At 37.2% G+C, this 15,724-nt stretch overlaps 2 protein-coding genes across 3 annotated transcripts; one reads left to right on the forward strand and one right to left on the reverse strand.

The window, feature by feature from the left end:
* Positions 1–476: 476 nt before the first annotated feature.
* On the forward strand, positions 477–5,186 carry LOC109101562 (cyclin-A2-like). Its single transcript, XM_042770024.1, has 9 exons — positions 477–739; positions 830–1,072; positions 3,150–3,387; positions 3,490–3,596; positions 3,690–3,913; positions 3,985–4,189; positions 4,293–4,406; positions 4,579–4,712; positions 4,785–5,186. The coding sequence occupies exons 2-9, from the start codon at positions 860–862 to the stop codon at positions 4,834–4,836; spliced, it is 1,287 nt and encodes a 428-aa protein (XP_042625958.1). The 5' UTR covers positions 477–739; positions 830–859; the 3' UTR covers positions 4,837–5,186.
* A 1,021-nt stretch (positions 5,187–6,207) lies between these two features.
* On the reverse strand, positions 6,208–14,148 carry LOC109101565 (transmembrane protein 33-like). 2 transcript variants are annotated; one of them, XM_019114929.2, is made up of 8 exons: positions 13,992–14,148; positions 13,216–13,296; positions 10,485–10,579; positions 9,654–9,841; positions 9,466–9,533; positions 9,245–9,378; positions 7,378–7,461; positions 6,208–7,129 (listed from the first exon to the last, which is right to left on the reverse strand). In XM_019114929.2, exons 2-8 carry the CDS (start codon positions 13,267–13,269, stop codon positions 7,000–7,002), a joined length of 753 nt encoding a protein of 250 aa, XP_018970474.1. In that variant the 5' UTR covers positions 13,270–13,296; positions 13,992–14,148; the 3' UTR covers positions 6,208–6,999. The 2 variants fall into 2 exon arrangements, with proteins under 2 accessions (XP_018970474.1, XP_042625959.1); XM_042770025.1 differs by lacking the exon at positions 13,992–14,148 and adding an exon at positions 13,856–13,879.
* Between the last annotated feature and the right edge of the window lie 1,576 nt (positions 14,149–15,724).

Consider the following 15,724-nt stretch of genomic DNA (forward strand, 5'->3'; position numbering starts at 1 on the left):
TTAATATGTAACTTTATTTGGGGGGAAAAAAACTCCAAAAGTTCAGTATCAGAGACAGTGATTATTTGCTATACAAATTAGAAAATGTGCACATAAGTACCAAAAACATTAAAATTATTATTTATATTCAAAATTATTGTTGTTGTTATTTATGTTGTTTATTTTCAGTATTTTTTGTTTTAAGTACTGCTTGGGCAGAACATTTCACTAAATGTAAGACTTACCCCTGTACATTTATATACTTGTAATTCTTGAGTTTGTATATTATGTATAAACTTGACATCATGAGCTTAAATTTAACATTGTGCTCAAACAGTTTCAAAATTCCTTTGAACCAATGAAAGTAACTCTCAACGGCTCGGTTCATAAAAGCAGAATCGCAGTTTGTACTTTCCAAGCTTCCGTAGAATCAATGACGTTCGGGTTTGCTGCATTCTGATTGGCCCGTTTCAATAGTCGCGGGCTACTTGAACTGAGACGGCCACCCACCACAATATCAAATCAGGCAGCAGCATTAAAAAAAAGAAAACACCAACAAGGCGCAGTTCTACTTCATAGAAGCATCTTTTGTGAGCTCTTGTGCCGCGTTGAGGGGTTTTGCACACCGCCATGGCGCGATTTCTGTAGTATAGTGCTGCATGATTTATTTTTGAATCTCGGTTTTGTAACACGCAGCTAGCGACTGTTTATTTTGTGTTTTTGTCCGGATTTCAACAGCTCCTTTCCACCAGTTTCCCTGGTTAGTGTGCTTATCCATGCTTTATTCGTTATTCACGTGTTAAAACCTCAAACCCTGGTGTTTAAGTGCTTTGATCGATCCGTCTTGCAGGGCGACTTGAGTTGATCTGCTGCTGTGAGGATGTCGTCTGTCGGTCAAACACAAAGAAGCGCGCTTCAAGATACGGGAGCAGATATCCACAATCAAGAAAACATGCTTTCACGACTACGCGGTGCAGCAAAGAACAGAAGTGAAAATCGGGAAAATGTCAACCCTAAACCAGGCTCCAGGACTGTGCTGGGCGCCCTGGAGAACAATCAGCGCAGACAGCCCGTCCTGCGCGGCGCTAAACAGGTCAGAGCACGCATGCCACACGGATATCAAATATGCTTCTATTACTGAATGATTTCATTGTAGCACGTACGAGTATTTAGTTTAATAATCGGTGTGTTTTGCTTTTAACAATTGCTAACTTAATAATGTTGATTTAGATGAACTGAACGTTGCTGTAGTTGAACTGGTCAAAGTGCTCGCAGGCCCGTTGTCCCTTTGAATCATGAATAATATAAATCTAAATCTCGTTCCCTTTTGGGTCAAACTGCATTTAACGTTATGGCGCCACAGGTTCAAATGAAATGCAGTGTTAAATGCCCGCACTCATTCCCTCGCAATGCGGAGACCGCCATTTTACAAACCATTCACTGCTACCATGGTAAACCGGGTGGGTTGGTTAAAAGGGTAGTTCACCAAAAACAAGTTGATGATCTGAGGACCACGAAAGATCTGTGACCTGAGGCTGCCATTCATATGTTTCCATATGAGAATTCATGAAGTTTTGGTACACTTCCATTTCTGGCCAGCTGTCCTTTTATTACTGCAACAGGTGCATATCTACTGTTTGGTTTTTTTTTTTGTTTTTTTTGTTTTGTTTTTTTGTGCAAAGTGTAATTAAAGCTTAACCTTTTTGTTCAAAATCTGGGTACAGTTTTTATGGAGTGGGGTTGAATTTACACCAATTTTAATTCAGCAAGATTCACCACACCATGAAGATTTGGATTAAAAACGGCTAGTTTTTAACATGCTGCTCACACCAAAAGTGAGTTTGTTTTTTAAATATAGAATGTTAACCTATATTTCAACTTTTTTTTTTTTTTTTTTTTTTTTTTTTTTTAACATTACTCCACCCCAAAATGAAAAATTGTCATTAATTACTTACCCCCATGTCGTTCCAAACCCATAAAAGCTTCAGTAATCTTCCGAACACAATTTAAGATATTTTGGATGAAAACTGGGAGGCTTGTGGCTGTCCCATAGACTGCCAAGTAAATAACACTGTCAAGGTCCAGGAAAGTATGAAAGACGTCGTCAGAATAGTCCACCTGCCATCAGTGATTCAATCTGAATTTTATGATGGATGAGAATACTTTCTGTATGCGAAGAAACAAAAATAACAACTTTATTCAACAGTTTGTCTCCGCTTCACCGTAGTGCCATTTTGGAGAATATCCATAACAGCACATCAGTGCAACAAGACACGAGCATAAGCTGATTGGGTTAAGTGGATATTCTCCAAAGTGGTGATGTGGAGAGAGACAGAGGAGACTAATTGTTGAATAAAGTTATTTTTGTTTTCTTCACTTACAAAAAGTGTTCTCATCGCTTTGTAAAATTCAGATTGATCAGTTGTTGGCTGATGGAGTATTGTGGTGTTGTGTTTATGTCTTTCATACTTTTATGGACCCTGACTTGGTTATTTACTTGGCAGTCTGTGGGAAGGTTACGGGTTTTCATGTTTTATTTCTTAATTTGTTTTATGAAGACAAATTAAGCTTTTACAGGTTTGGAATGACAGGGGGGTAAGTGATGAGACCATTATCATTTTGGGGTGGAGTATCCCTCTAAGCAAACATGTTTAAAAAGCACTTGTGTGCTTTCCTAAAGCTCAAACAGTTCTCATGACACAGCAAGACTGTGGGTTAAATTCCCAGTGAAATAAACATGTATGGACTGAACTTGCTCTTTCAGTGAAGTTTCTTCAGACAACGCATGTGATGAAAGCATAAATGTGATTACTCTGAGTATAGTTGAGAAACTAAAAATTTATTTCAGGTCTGTGCTGCTGCCTTTAATAAGTGTCGAACTGACTCTGACATCAGAATTGTATTATAAATTTGTATGCATATTCCACATCAAAGAGTGTTAGAGAGATACTTTGACATGTTTTTGTGACCTTAAATTAGTCCATTTCAATAAAAAAATACACACACAACCAGTATTTCCAACCACTCAGTTGAAATGGGTCTAATTGACCTGCTACATAATGAAGCTACTGCGAAGGGCTTGTAATTACCTATGTACTGTATAGGATTGTTTTCCCCCAGCACTCTAATCCAGTTTTTTTTTTTTTTTTTTTTTTTTTTTTTTTTTTCAGGTCTCTGGGCCCCAAATAATCGCATGCAAGTCTGAAGAACATGGCAGTTTTGGAGAGAAGCCCTCCACCAGGCCACCTGCTTTTCAGATCCATGTGGATGAGCCTGACGGTGCATGCTCTAAGAAACAGTGTACCCAAAGAGCAACCATGGATTGCTCCCCTCTCACACTAAATCCCACCGTGACCCGCCTAAGGCAGCCCCTCGCCACTATCGATCTTCCAGTGGAGGCCAGTTTTGGTAAGAAAAACGACTTAAGTTAAATGCAATGCCCATACTGTCTTCTGTTGCACTTTATAGAAAACCTGAAATACAACTTGTACAACTTTTTTTAATATATAGATTCTCCTATGGATATGTCAATAATTGATAGTGAGGAGAGGCCCACAAATGTCAATGAAGTCTCAGATTATGCAGCAGAAATACACGCACACTTGCGGGAAATGGAGGTGAGGATGTTAAACGTGTTAAGTTCTCCATTTTAAACTCCTCTTTTAATGATGCGTGTTCTCTACTTCATGACTACTTATTTAATCATGTAGGTCAAGTCAAAACCAAAAGCTGGTTACATGAAGAAACAGCCCGACATCACAAACAGCATGCGAGCCATTCTGGTGGACTGGTTGGTGGAGGTGGGAGAGGAGTACAAGCTCCAGAATGAGACCCTGTACCTGGCTGTGAACTACATCGATCGCTTTTTGTCTTCCATGTCTGTCCTGAGAGGAAAACTACAGCTGGTGGGCACAGCTGCTATGCTTCTGGCTTCGTAAGTATCTTTGCATTAGAGCCTCAGGCTGCACTTGTTCTCCATGCTCACACTTCTCTGCTTGACTGTAGGAAGTTTGAGGAGATCTACCCCCCGGAGGTAGCAGAATTTGTTTACATCAATGACGACACCTACACAAAAAAACAAGTGTTGAGAATGGAGCATCTGGTGCTGACGGTTCTCTCGTTTGATCTTGCTGCTCCAACAATCAATCAGTTCCTCACCCAGTATTTCTTGCACCAGCCTGTGAGCAGCAAAGTAGAGAGCTTATCAATGGTGAGAATGTTTCCTGCAGTTCAGTTGCATTGTGTGGTGTTACCTTATCACATTAAACTGTTGTAACAATATTTATATATATATATTTTAAACTGTTGTAACACTTCTTGGTGAGCTGAGCCTGATAGATTGTGACCCCTTCCTGAAATACCTCCCATCTCAAACTGCTGCTGCAGCTTTCATTCTGGCCAACCATACAATTGCAGGTGGATCATGGGTAAGTTTGCACGATCAGCTTGTGCAAAAACTAGGATACCTGCCGTTATGTGTACATTATGCTGTCTTAATTAGAATGGCCAAGGGATGATCAGTGTTTTCAGCATCAAATTGGTGTTTTATAGGGTTCACTTGGATATTTCGCTTTTTCCTCATAACTCTGTCTCTTGCAGTCAAAGGAATTTGTTGAGATGACTGGCTACACTCTGGAGGATCTTATGCCGTGCATTCAGGATCTACATCAGACCTACCTCGGTGCTGCTCAGCACACACAGCAGGCAGTTAGGGAGAAGTACAAGGGCTCAAAGTAAGTTCACTTGCTCTACATGCTAAATAGCTGTGTTAGCAATGGCTAACTTTTTTCCCCCCTTCACTCCAGGTACCATGAAGTCTCTCTCATTGAGCCTCCAGAGAAGCTGGTGCTGAACTAACCAGCCCATCAACATTGTGTTCAGTGGTTCCATACCTCCATGGGAATTGTGCACACTCTTTCTGATGCTTTATTTCCATTACTCCAATAACTGAAGCCATAGCCTCAATTTTGGGGAAATGGTGAGATCTTAGTGATTTTTTTTTTTTTTTCAGTCCTTAAGGATTGAGATTTTATTTTTATGCTTGATGCATCCAGATATTTGTACATTAGGTAATCAAGCATTGTTTTAATATTTCAGTGTCTGTATTCTATTTTTATGAAAGACTCCAGCAATGCACTTTATCCTTTTTTTACACTGTTAAGTGACCCTCCCTTTTACATCTTAATAAAAGTGCTGCTGGCCTTTAATGTACTTTGTTCATGTCATATTTCTATTGTTTGGTTGAGGTGGGAGGAGATAAACTGGTGTCTGATGGTCTGCATAATGTCCTAAGATGGACATTTAAATTGAATTGCTCATGCTTCATTTATGGAAATGAGGCGCTTGATCATTGCTTCTTTGGTCTACTTTGTTCAGTGTAAAAATGGTCCTCCATGCAGTCACTTAAATGCTAGCTGGATTTGAACTAGCTGTTGAATTAGGTACTAAATGGGTAATTTTGTTGTCATGGTCAAATTAAACATGGCTTTACAATGTTAGCGTAAATGGTGCATTAAAAAATGGTTTCTTTTATCCTGGCAATTGTTTACTGATGTAAGTACTGCTGAGGGGATAACGACATCTGAAGTCTTATTGTTCTCTTTCCACCTTTTTCTCTTGTAAAATCATAGTATTGCTAAAAAGAATTGTGTTGCCACAAATGGCAATGCAAATGTAAGTTATGATCTCAATACAGCATGACTTAAGTATTGATTTCAGGTACTACATTAAATTAAAACTTAAGCAAATTAAGTGGCAATCCTCCACTAGTCCGTTATAGCATGTTTATGCACTATGAACAGGTCAAAACTGTTACTATATCATGGGACACAAAAAATGTATCCGCAACCCAAACCACAACTGTCCTCAAATAGTCAAATTTCATGAGGCATTTCAAGAGGTTCTATAAATTCTGTGGACCTGTTCAATGGGCACTGGATCATTTATCCCAGAGGAAATGCTCTCGCTCTATAAACATTTCATGCGTTTGTATATCCCTGCTAATTAACTATATCTTAATGTTGAAATTAAGCAAAATAATTATAGTGGCACAGTAACATCAACTATATTGCCATAAAATTAAGATTTGGTATGGTAGAAAAAAAAATCCATGTACAATCATTTATAGTAGTCTTGGTGTATTAAATTATTAGTGCAACATATCGGTTCTAAATTGTTCAGTAAAACTGTTTAGAGCTTTAAAATCTAAAATTAAACCATAAGTGGTAGTTACAATCTAACACATTTTATTTGATTCATCTAAATAGACTATAGTTCTAAACAGAGGCAATAAATATAATAGTATCAACATGCCTTAAACAAGCAAATAATTGACATTCTCAAATGCAGTTACAACTTGCCCTGAACATAAATCACATAGAATGCAAAGAACAGCTGAGTATAGGGCTCTATGTAATAGACGAGAATCACAGAATATTTGACAACACAATCATCAGTTCACATGAAAAAGGCATGTTATATAAGTTATATATGAAACTTCCTGAACTCATTCAGATCATTGTCAACTATTGGGAAAGGTAGATTTTCAAGGTAATCCAGTACAACAATAAAAAAAAGTTTTAGCAAGAACATAAAAAAATGGAATCAAACAAAAGAACAGACAAGCCTAATGACAGCTGAAATTTGATTTCTCAGAGTGGTATGATTTCATTAGAAAGACAAGCTAGTAAGAGCTATATCTATTTACCATAGCAGTTAAGATTAAACATCTCAAGGGCTCCTCTCTACCCCCTGAAAATCAATATGAATATAAAAGCTCTAATGAACTAAAAATGGTTGTACCCCCTTAACAGACAACTGTCCACAGAGATGCATCTTCTTGCTGTTTTGTTTTTGGATGTAGTCTGTCAGATTGATAGTCTCTCCAAACATACGCAGCGCAGTCCTCAGTGCAGAAGAGGACATCCATCTCTGAGTGATCAGACCTGGCCATCCTGTTTGTAAGTCAATCTTGAAACTGTCCCATTCTGTGAACTGTGTGTAGTAGTTTGTGTATGTTAGTTAGACGCCGGTGGGAGCAAGGCGGCTAATAAAGGCAATGCTGTTGAGGCACATCCTCCTGAAGAAGGCCGGACAGCTAGGCTTCATCACAAAATGCTCCAGTAAAATCCTCAGCTCCGTGAACAGAGTCCTGACAGGACAAAAACACAAAAATCACAGTAAGACTGAACACTGATTCTGGTCTGTCACACACACACACACACACACAACACATATGAATAATTGTAGTATACATTAACAAACTGCTGAGCGTCTAACTGGCTCTAATTATTCATTTGTCATGGAAATGAAAACAACATGCAGAACCCCATATTTTGGGTAAAGTATGCATGTGTTCATCTAACACTGCTCACTGTGTTCATAAGACAAGATTCTTACCGACAGTATGGGTTGCGTCTTGAGGTATAGCGCAGAGTGAGAAACCTGTAGTAGATGAATGGCTGAAGCAAGCTGCCCTGACCACTGTGAATCACAAAATCAAACACCTTATTACAAGAAACATGGCATGGCTTTAATCATGTTTTATACCAGCAACAAACTACTACTTTTTTAAATCTATAAAGCCTACTGTATCATATTCGATACATACATTTCTAAGGCTAAATTATAAAAATTTTGCTGAAAATCCCTGCACAAACTACTACGAATTCTGTCATTTGATTATACTTTTTAGCAACAATCAAACTGTCTAAAAATGTCAGGTTGTGGTACACGTCTTTTTGCTTTGAAATCTTTAATGATTTTTATAAAGTTAATGTAAGAGCAACTTTTATATTGTTAGTATTATTTCAAGATGAACACAAAGTCCTTTTGAGGCAAGTCATGTCACTCGGTGGCCATCTTTGAAACGCCTCTCGGGCATGCAAGTGCAGCTCCTATCTCTTTGAATGGGTAAACATCAAATTCTCTAAAACTGTTCACCAAGATTAACTTTCATATTTGAAATCACCAATTAAATCTGACAACAACTGTCTCAAATGTGGTTTCTTTTGCACAAACAGCGTTAAAGCTTATTTTTCAGGCTCGACCAGCCAGTGCACATGCACAATCCTGAGCGCACATCTCAAAACGCTGACTGTTTCTATAGCAACCAGGACTTCTAACGGCCACTGCAGCTGACTTTACTGATTAGCAATTGGCTCTTTTACTCAAAAGGCGGGGCTTCGTTCAATAGAGTGGACAAATTGAGTGTTGCATTTTTCCCCATTCAAAACTGAGTGACACGTCTTGGGTATTCTATTGTCTTTGCTATTATTTAAGGATGTAACAAATCACTCAGCTCATGATGCAATATGATTCACAAAACTGATTTCATGATATGATTTTCTAACAATGACAAAATTTGCATTTAGAAGATATAATCATTCAAAACTTACAGTCTCTCACTTACGGCAATATAGATCAATGATTTTGATGACATCACCCTGCACTTCAGCTTCTCATCAGATTTTCTGTCCAATCAAATGCTCTCTAGAGTCTGAAGCGTCCCACCCCCCACACTATAAATATACACTGAAGCAGCGGCTGAAATCGGTCACTTGTTCACAGTAGTAGTATTTTCGGTATGCTGAATGGCACGTAGTAAACTATATAGGGGATAGGAAACGATTAGACAGTGTAAATATGCTTTCCATTGGGCCAAATGAAGTCTGGTTTTGCATTGTGTGAGGCGATTGCCACAGTGTACACACACTCTGCTCCGGTCCAGAGACACAATAGCATGGAGCGGGTCATATGCACAAGATGGTGCAGTGGTATCGAATCCATTTGAATTCTACACAGAATGCTATATTTTATAACAATATGGATGAGATTAGGAGGAAAAACTGTTAAGACTCTGTATCAGAAACAACACTGACGAGTAGAAGAGTCCTGCTCTACCTTCTTGTTTCAGTTGAAATTACGTCATCACATAGAATAATGCTGCGTCTTTCAAGCCACTTCAGTGGACCTTTAAACACTACTTTAATATGCATTATACAGAGGCAAGATGAAAAGAAAATACCATCTTTTTTAAAGACAGTCAGCAGTTCCCCTCAGAGATACATTCACATAAACTCCCACCCACAATTGTATTGTGACTCGTTTAACATCTCAGCTGACTTGATTCATCACATATTTGTATCGATGTTCAACCACCTCAGGGTGCATCGTTACATCCCTACTATTATTTCATATTTCAGAATTTACAGGGTTTTAAATGTTTTTCTAACACTGGACCAAACAGCTGAATGTCAGCACTGACCTGAAGAGCATGAAGACTGTAGCTGGCATCAAGAAGATCTCATTGCAAGCAATAAACTTTAGGATGTTCTGCTGATTGGCTGTGAGCTTGTTCAAAAAGTTCCTCACAAACATAAGGCTGTTTGGACCCATGGTCTGAGAACAGATGAAACAGAGACAAAATTCAGGATGGAATTATGACAAATACACATCTGAGCAATATAAGTAAAGGCAGAGACTTACATCAAGGACTTTTTTAGTGTAGGTGGTGGCGTGGAGAAGTGAAAAGAGGAACACTGGAAAAATGCTCACTGAGAACAAAAGTCAAGGCTGCATAAAGACAATATGATGCCATAACACTCACACACACACAAAAGAGATATTTCCCCTCCAAGATTCTTCCAAAGGAAGGGGTCTTTGAGAAAGGATACTTGTGATAGGGTAGGAGTTGACTAGTATGAGGGAGTAGAGGAGATAGTGGCAGCTGTCCTCCTGTAAGGCCTGGGCCAGGAAGGCTCTGCTCAGCTGAAAGTGAGGAAGTCTCTGGTGCAAACGCAGAGCGCTGGTCAAGGCGTTTGCCAGTAATGCTCTCTGATAGAAGTTAGTAGCTGCTTGAGGCCTGGACAGAAAAACAAAATAAAGATTCTTCTTCCAATCATTCACTTAAAAAATAAAATTAAAAATCTGTGAGTATGTCTGTGTCCTTCCTTACTACCCTAAATAGTCCTCATCATACTAATGTGATGCCACAAACTACAATATCGTTAACTCCTATTGTGCTGGCGTCAAATTGACCCACACTGAATTTTCAAATTGCTGGTTAAACTTTATTGCTTCTTGAAATGTTGTGACTTTTTCTCAATTAGGGTCATGAATGTGCATGCAAAGTTTCAACACAGAGATGTGTTTTGGAAAGGCAGATTGTTACAACTTTTGTGTTCAAATTTGAAATTCATTAGAACTTATAAAATTTGAGACTCAAAGTTTACCTGAAATTGAGACTTGTCTTCTGAATCATGCCAGGTAAAATCCACTTTAAACATTCACTTTTTTGATCTAGTTCCACATTGTCTGACAAGCTACAATGGAGGTTTTCTGTTTTTATATGAATCTTTAAGGTGTTTTTCATAGTGCCAATTTTTGGCAAATGAAAACCAATGTGGGTCAATCTGATCCTTAATACATATGTTGCACCCAGTTTTTGAACAAAACAGGATGGTAAAAAAGCTTGTGAACCTGCCTTGTAAAAGAACATGACTCACCCAAGTAGTGGCAGAATGAACATGATGGAGCAGTAGACTGTGAACAGCCGTGACAGCCACATAGCCGTTTCCAGCTTATTACTCAAGAGGAATTGCTGCAATACATTAATATGATCATGAGTCAAGGTTATAACGAACATAAGTATTACATATTTGTTACTCAATATATATAAATATTAGAGCCTGACCAATATATTGTACAGAATGGGAATACCAACTTATAGACATTTTAAGCACATATTGCATAAAGTAAAATAGTACATCAAATAGGGATGTAACAATTCACCACAAGCCATCAAAAAAGATACAAATATGTGACGATTCAAAAAAAGATACAAACGAATCGCGATACAGTTGGGGTGGGAGTTTATATGAATGTATCTCTGAGAGGAACTGACTGTTTCTAGAAATGTTTAGATGGTATATTCTTTTCATCTCATCTCTGTATAATGCATATTAAAGAAGCGTTAAGAAGCACTGCTGCTTTTGCATCTTACCTCCATATAATCCATATTACTGCAGTATGTACAGTGCAGTTCTGCATTATTTTTGAGTGTGTATATTCTTCTCATTTAGTTTGTCTGCTGTTTCTGTTTTATGCAGATGTTTTATGTAGTATAGTATCACAAAACTAAAGTCTGAGCATTCTGTTTTTGTTTTAAAATTTCAAATTACACAATCTAATTTAGATTAAAAAACATGTATACAGTATGTCACCGACGTACTGTGACCTATAACTTATTTTGAAAGGACTGCTAAAGTGCATGTACACACATGAACAGTTTCCACCATTATACACACAAACAAACTAGATGCTGGCAAAATGACATCAGATATAATAGTTGTGTTGTTATTTTACTGTTTATGTGTGGTGAAATATGCCCTTTGTGGCCCTTTGCTTAGTTTCGTTGTGTTGGTTATACAATTTTCTTGTCTTTTGTTTGTTTTGGCCTCAATTTTTAATGTTTTGTTATATGATTTAAAAGCAAAAAACAAATCCCGCACACTATCTATGCAAAAAATGCAAATTATTTATTTAAAGGCTACGTTTCGGTCGCATTACCTTCATAAGGAATTTTTTTCAAACATGACATCAAAGTACACCCCAGTTAAAAACTGATTCAAGCCCAATCACTGTAAAGATCCATTAATTAATAACAACCCTCAATAGGTACATCATCAACTTGAAGTTCATATATACACAAACATATCCTACACATACATCAGGTCCAGATTGCATTATAACATCACATTAAATAAAGCTTCAATTGGACTTGTTATATGATTTAAAATTTCAAAGAACGCACACCAAACACTTTTACAAATGGTAACAATTTATTTCCCATGCCACAAACTAACATATACATTTAAAACATTGTCTTGCTTACATTGTGAGTCCACTATCAACTGGCAAACCCATGTGCAGTGAAAGCTGCCATTTTTAAAGCATCCATTTGCCAGTAGGAAGGGCATCTCTATTTACAGTGACATCACAGGCGGAAAATCAAGAAAACAAGAATTTCTCATGCATTTTTGTTTGCAGTGTTGTTTATTTACTTTTTGATCAGTAGTGTGATGCATATGTTGCAGGTTAATGCCTTTTTGTGTGTGTATTTATGTAGCTTTAACTTGCTTTAAAATTATAATTGACTTCCACTTGTTATGCTCCAGAAATGGGAGGAGCCTAATACTATAAAAGGACTCCAGGTACTCATTTTAAAAGTGTTTGGAGCTTGTTGTGTGTGGGGGACCTTGAGGTATTTTTGGGCCAGGAAATTGGCATAGCCATAATTCCCTCTTGAGCATCTTAAAAATGTATTTTCTTTGTACAGTTTTTGTATCTATTTTGGACTTTATTACTTTATCCTAGTTTTGTCATTACATTTATATTTTTGCATTTTGCTTGGGAACCACAATTTTTGCACCAAAAATAAACCCGCCGGTACACCCTAAAACAGTATCTTCGTTTGGATTGTGATTAAAATGCAGTGGTTGCCTCTAATTTTGAATGGAAAGACCACAAGCAAAGCCTTTGTTTATATGAAGAGATTTTTGATTTATTATTTGATTTTTGATTTAATATTTAATTAGATTTGGGGTTCGTTTTAAAATTTCAATTTAGTTTTGTTATTTGACAATTTCATTACAATTTGGTTTTTTGAGATCTCAATTTCACAAAGAAAATTGCAGAACTTTGTCCAAGCAATAATAAAAGGACACCTTTTCATTAATAATTTCTTAAATCTAATTTTGTTGAAAAAAAAAAAAATCATGAGAAAATCGTATCGTGAATCGTACCGGATCGTGAGTTGAGTGAATCGTTACATCCTTAAGACCAAATCATTCTGTCCTAACATATCTTTCATAACATAGTTGAGAATCATCTTTGTATAAAGTTTGTTTAAAAATAGCCTGAAACCTAAAAACTGATTTGGTGAATGGAAAAATAAAACATTGTTTTGCCTATACATGCCTTTTCATGTATATTATTTATTTATTATTTATTTTGAATACCTTAGTCCTGGTGTCCTCTACAAAGGACACAGAATAAAAAAAAAATATTTAAAAAAAAAAAAAAGTTTTTTTTTCTCCATTTGTTTCTTATGCTCCAAACAATGTAATGGCATTAAAAGAACAAAATTGTTTTTTTTAGTTCTCAGGAAACATATCATTGGGTCATTGTTTAGTACTTAAAAGAAGCTTAACAAACCTAAAAAGACATAGCACTTACCACAGGACCAGTCTGAGGCTGAGGAGGTGGACTCCTTTGCTCTGTGTCTGCCATCTTTCAAATATTGCAAGGCTCTATTTCCTGAGAGAAATAATAAAAATAAGCTTGCACCCAGAACTTCAGAACACACACACATCACATATTCATGCACACAGGCTTGCTTATTAACTCTAGGAACGAAGAAATGGACAAAGTGACATGAGCTAGTCTTTCTAAACCCTGAAACAGTTCTTAATGAGTTAGAGTCTAGTTTGAAAGGTGTGGGGTACATTAGCAAGCACATTAGCTCTTACTAGCTCTATTGCTTATTTAAACATGAAGCTTTCTTACAACAATTTGTTGAAAAAAACATTATATTGTTTCACCAAGGCACTACTACAAATCAGTAGAAATACATTCATAATGTCCACCCAAAGCAGAACTACACTTGTCAACGTAAATGCTGACTAACTAGTCATGAATATCAACCATCAACAATTACAGATTAGCAAATATTGTACACCCGTCAAGCGTCGCCAGATTTTTTATTTATAATACGTAAATAAAAGTAGAAGAATTGTCCATCATGTAGTTATAAAGTACGCTATTAATTTTAGTTGAAATAAGTCGGAAAAATCTAGAACACTCTTCAGTACGTTACCCAGAGGAGCTAACAATGTAGCCGACAAGCTAACTCTTCACACAGCCACTGACTGCATCCACTGACAGCCCTGAAATACCTGCAACTTCTGCGCATATTTACGTTACCATAGATGTCATATGAAATTTGTTAATACCTGCGATATATTGTTGAATATCACGTTTCGTGAGAAGGTAAAAATTGGCGTTATTTTCACAGCTTAGGGCGCACGCGCTTCTCTCCGTAATAACCATAGACTGTGGCAATAACGCACGAGAGGTTGGTCAGCTGAGTCGACCTCGCGACCTCGTGTGAATTTCTGAAATCTCGCGACGTTTCGGCCCACATGATTTGCTAAAGCAAATTCATTGCCGTGCTATGGTTTTCAATCATCTGCCAGTTGTGTTTTTTATTTTTAGCTGTTTCCTTATTTCAAATAATCTGTTTGTCTCAGCAGTTTTATTAATGGGTTTTGAGAGAAAACTCTTAGCTAAAAACTTTACTGCTATTTAGGAGAACCCTTAGTAGTAAGATAAATGTTTTATGAATACGGGCCCAGGGCCCATATTCAAAAAACATTTTAAGGCTAAAAGTAGCATAACTCACCGATTTAGGAGAAAATCTTAAAAATAATGGGCGTGTCAGTCCTAAATTTAGAAATCTAAAAGTATTTCACAAAGCATTTTAGCGCTACAACTAGCTCCTAAATCTGTGAAACGTTAGGAGTAGTGAAGAGGACTCCTAAGTCCAAGCCACTAACTATCCTAAAATGGCTGTTGCAGGCAATCTGCCTCAGAACGTAAACATTTTAGAAATATTTGAAGATAATAAGCTTTTATAAAGGTATCACCTTCGGTTTTGAAAGTTATCCCAACTTTAAATGTTCCTTTGATTGTGTCCTTGTTTTCATTAACCAGTTGGGCAAGAAGAAACAGCTGTTCTTGCGTCCAGTTTGGTTTTCTTTTACATTTGCATGCCTTACTATCAGCCATGATTATTCTACTCTGTTAATTAAAAGGCTGCTTATATGCATATTCACTGATTATGAGAAGCATACGTGTAAGAGGCTGACAATTAGCTGAACACATATTTGTTTAATTAGTTACAGCCTGCATTTTAAAATCTTTATTTGAATGTGGCAAAATTCTTATTTTTAAACTCTTATCTTTACTTTAAAATATTTCGATGAATAAATCTCTGACTGAGACTATCAGCCAATCACTGTGGGCATAGTTAGGAAGCATGCTGACATCATCCATAGCAACGAGGTCAGCCCCGCCCTTACTCTTAGCTTAAAGGGATACTCCACCCCAAAATGAAAATTTTGTCATTAATCACTTACCCCCATGTCGTTCCAAACCCGTAAAAGCTCCGTTAATCTTCGGAACACAATTTAAGATATTTTGGATGAAAACCAAGAGGCCTGTGACTGTCCCATAGACTCCCAAGTAAATAACAGTGTCAAGGTCCATAAAAGGTATGAGTCGTAGTCAGAATACTCCATCTGCCATCAGACGTGCAATCTGGGTTATATGACGCGACAGGAACACTTTTTGTAAGCGAAGAAAACAAACATACACAACAACCAAATAACAAAAATAATGACTTTATTCAACAATTCCTTCGTCAACAGTCTCCTCTGTGTCTCTCCATATGCGTATGCTCTTCTGTATCATCCACGCCACAAGGATGCGCTTTCAAATCAAAGCTAAATACATGTAGAAACAGTGCATCCTTGTGGCGCGGATGATACAGAAGAGCATATGAGAGACAAAGAGGAGACTGTTGACGAAGGAATTGTTGAATAAAGTCATTATTTTTGTTATTTGGTTGTTGTGTATGTTTTTATGTTTATTTTCTCTTACAAAAAGTGTTCCTGTTGCACGTCTG

Source organism: Cyprinus carpio, chromosome A14 (assembly GCF_018340385.1).
Source record: "Cyprinus carpio isolate SPL01 chromosome A14, ASM1834038v1, whole genome shotgun sequence".
NCBI classification, from domain to species: Eukaryota; Metazoa; Chordata; class Actinopteri; order Cypriniformes; family Cyprinidae; genus Cyprinus; species Cyprinus carpio.

Bases quoted from the DNA above. Each gene is read 5' to 3' on its own strand.
- LOC109101562 (XM_042770024.1), top strand. From the start codon at position 860: ATGTCGTCTGTCGGTCAAACACAAAGAAGCGCGCTTCAAGATACGGGA. The intron at 4,190-4,292 runs GTGAGAATGTTT...ACTGTTGTAACA, and splicing joins AAGTAGAGAGCTTATCAATG to CTTCTTGGTGAGCTGAGCCT. The intron at 4,407-4,578 runs GTAAGTTTGCAC...TGTCTCTTGCAG, and splicing joins CAATTGCAGGTGGATCATGG to TCAAAGGAATTTGTTGAGAT.
- LOC109101565 (XM_019114929.2), bottom strand. From the start codon at position 13,269: ATGGCAGACACAGAGCAAAGGAGTCCACCTCCTCAGCCTCAGACTGGT. The intron at 9,842-10,484 runs GTGAGTCATGTT...TTTTCTGTCCAG, and splicing joins TTCATTCTGCCACTACTTGG to GCCTCAAGCAGCTACTAACT. The intron at 9,534-9,653 runs GTATCCTTTCTC...TTTTGTTCTCAG, and splicing joins CAACTCCTACCCTATCACAA to TGAGCATTTTTCCAGTGTTC.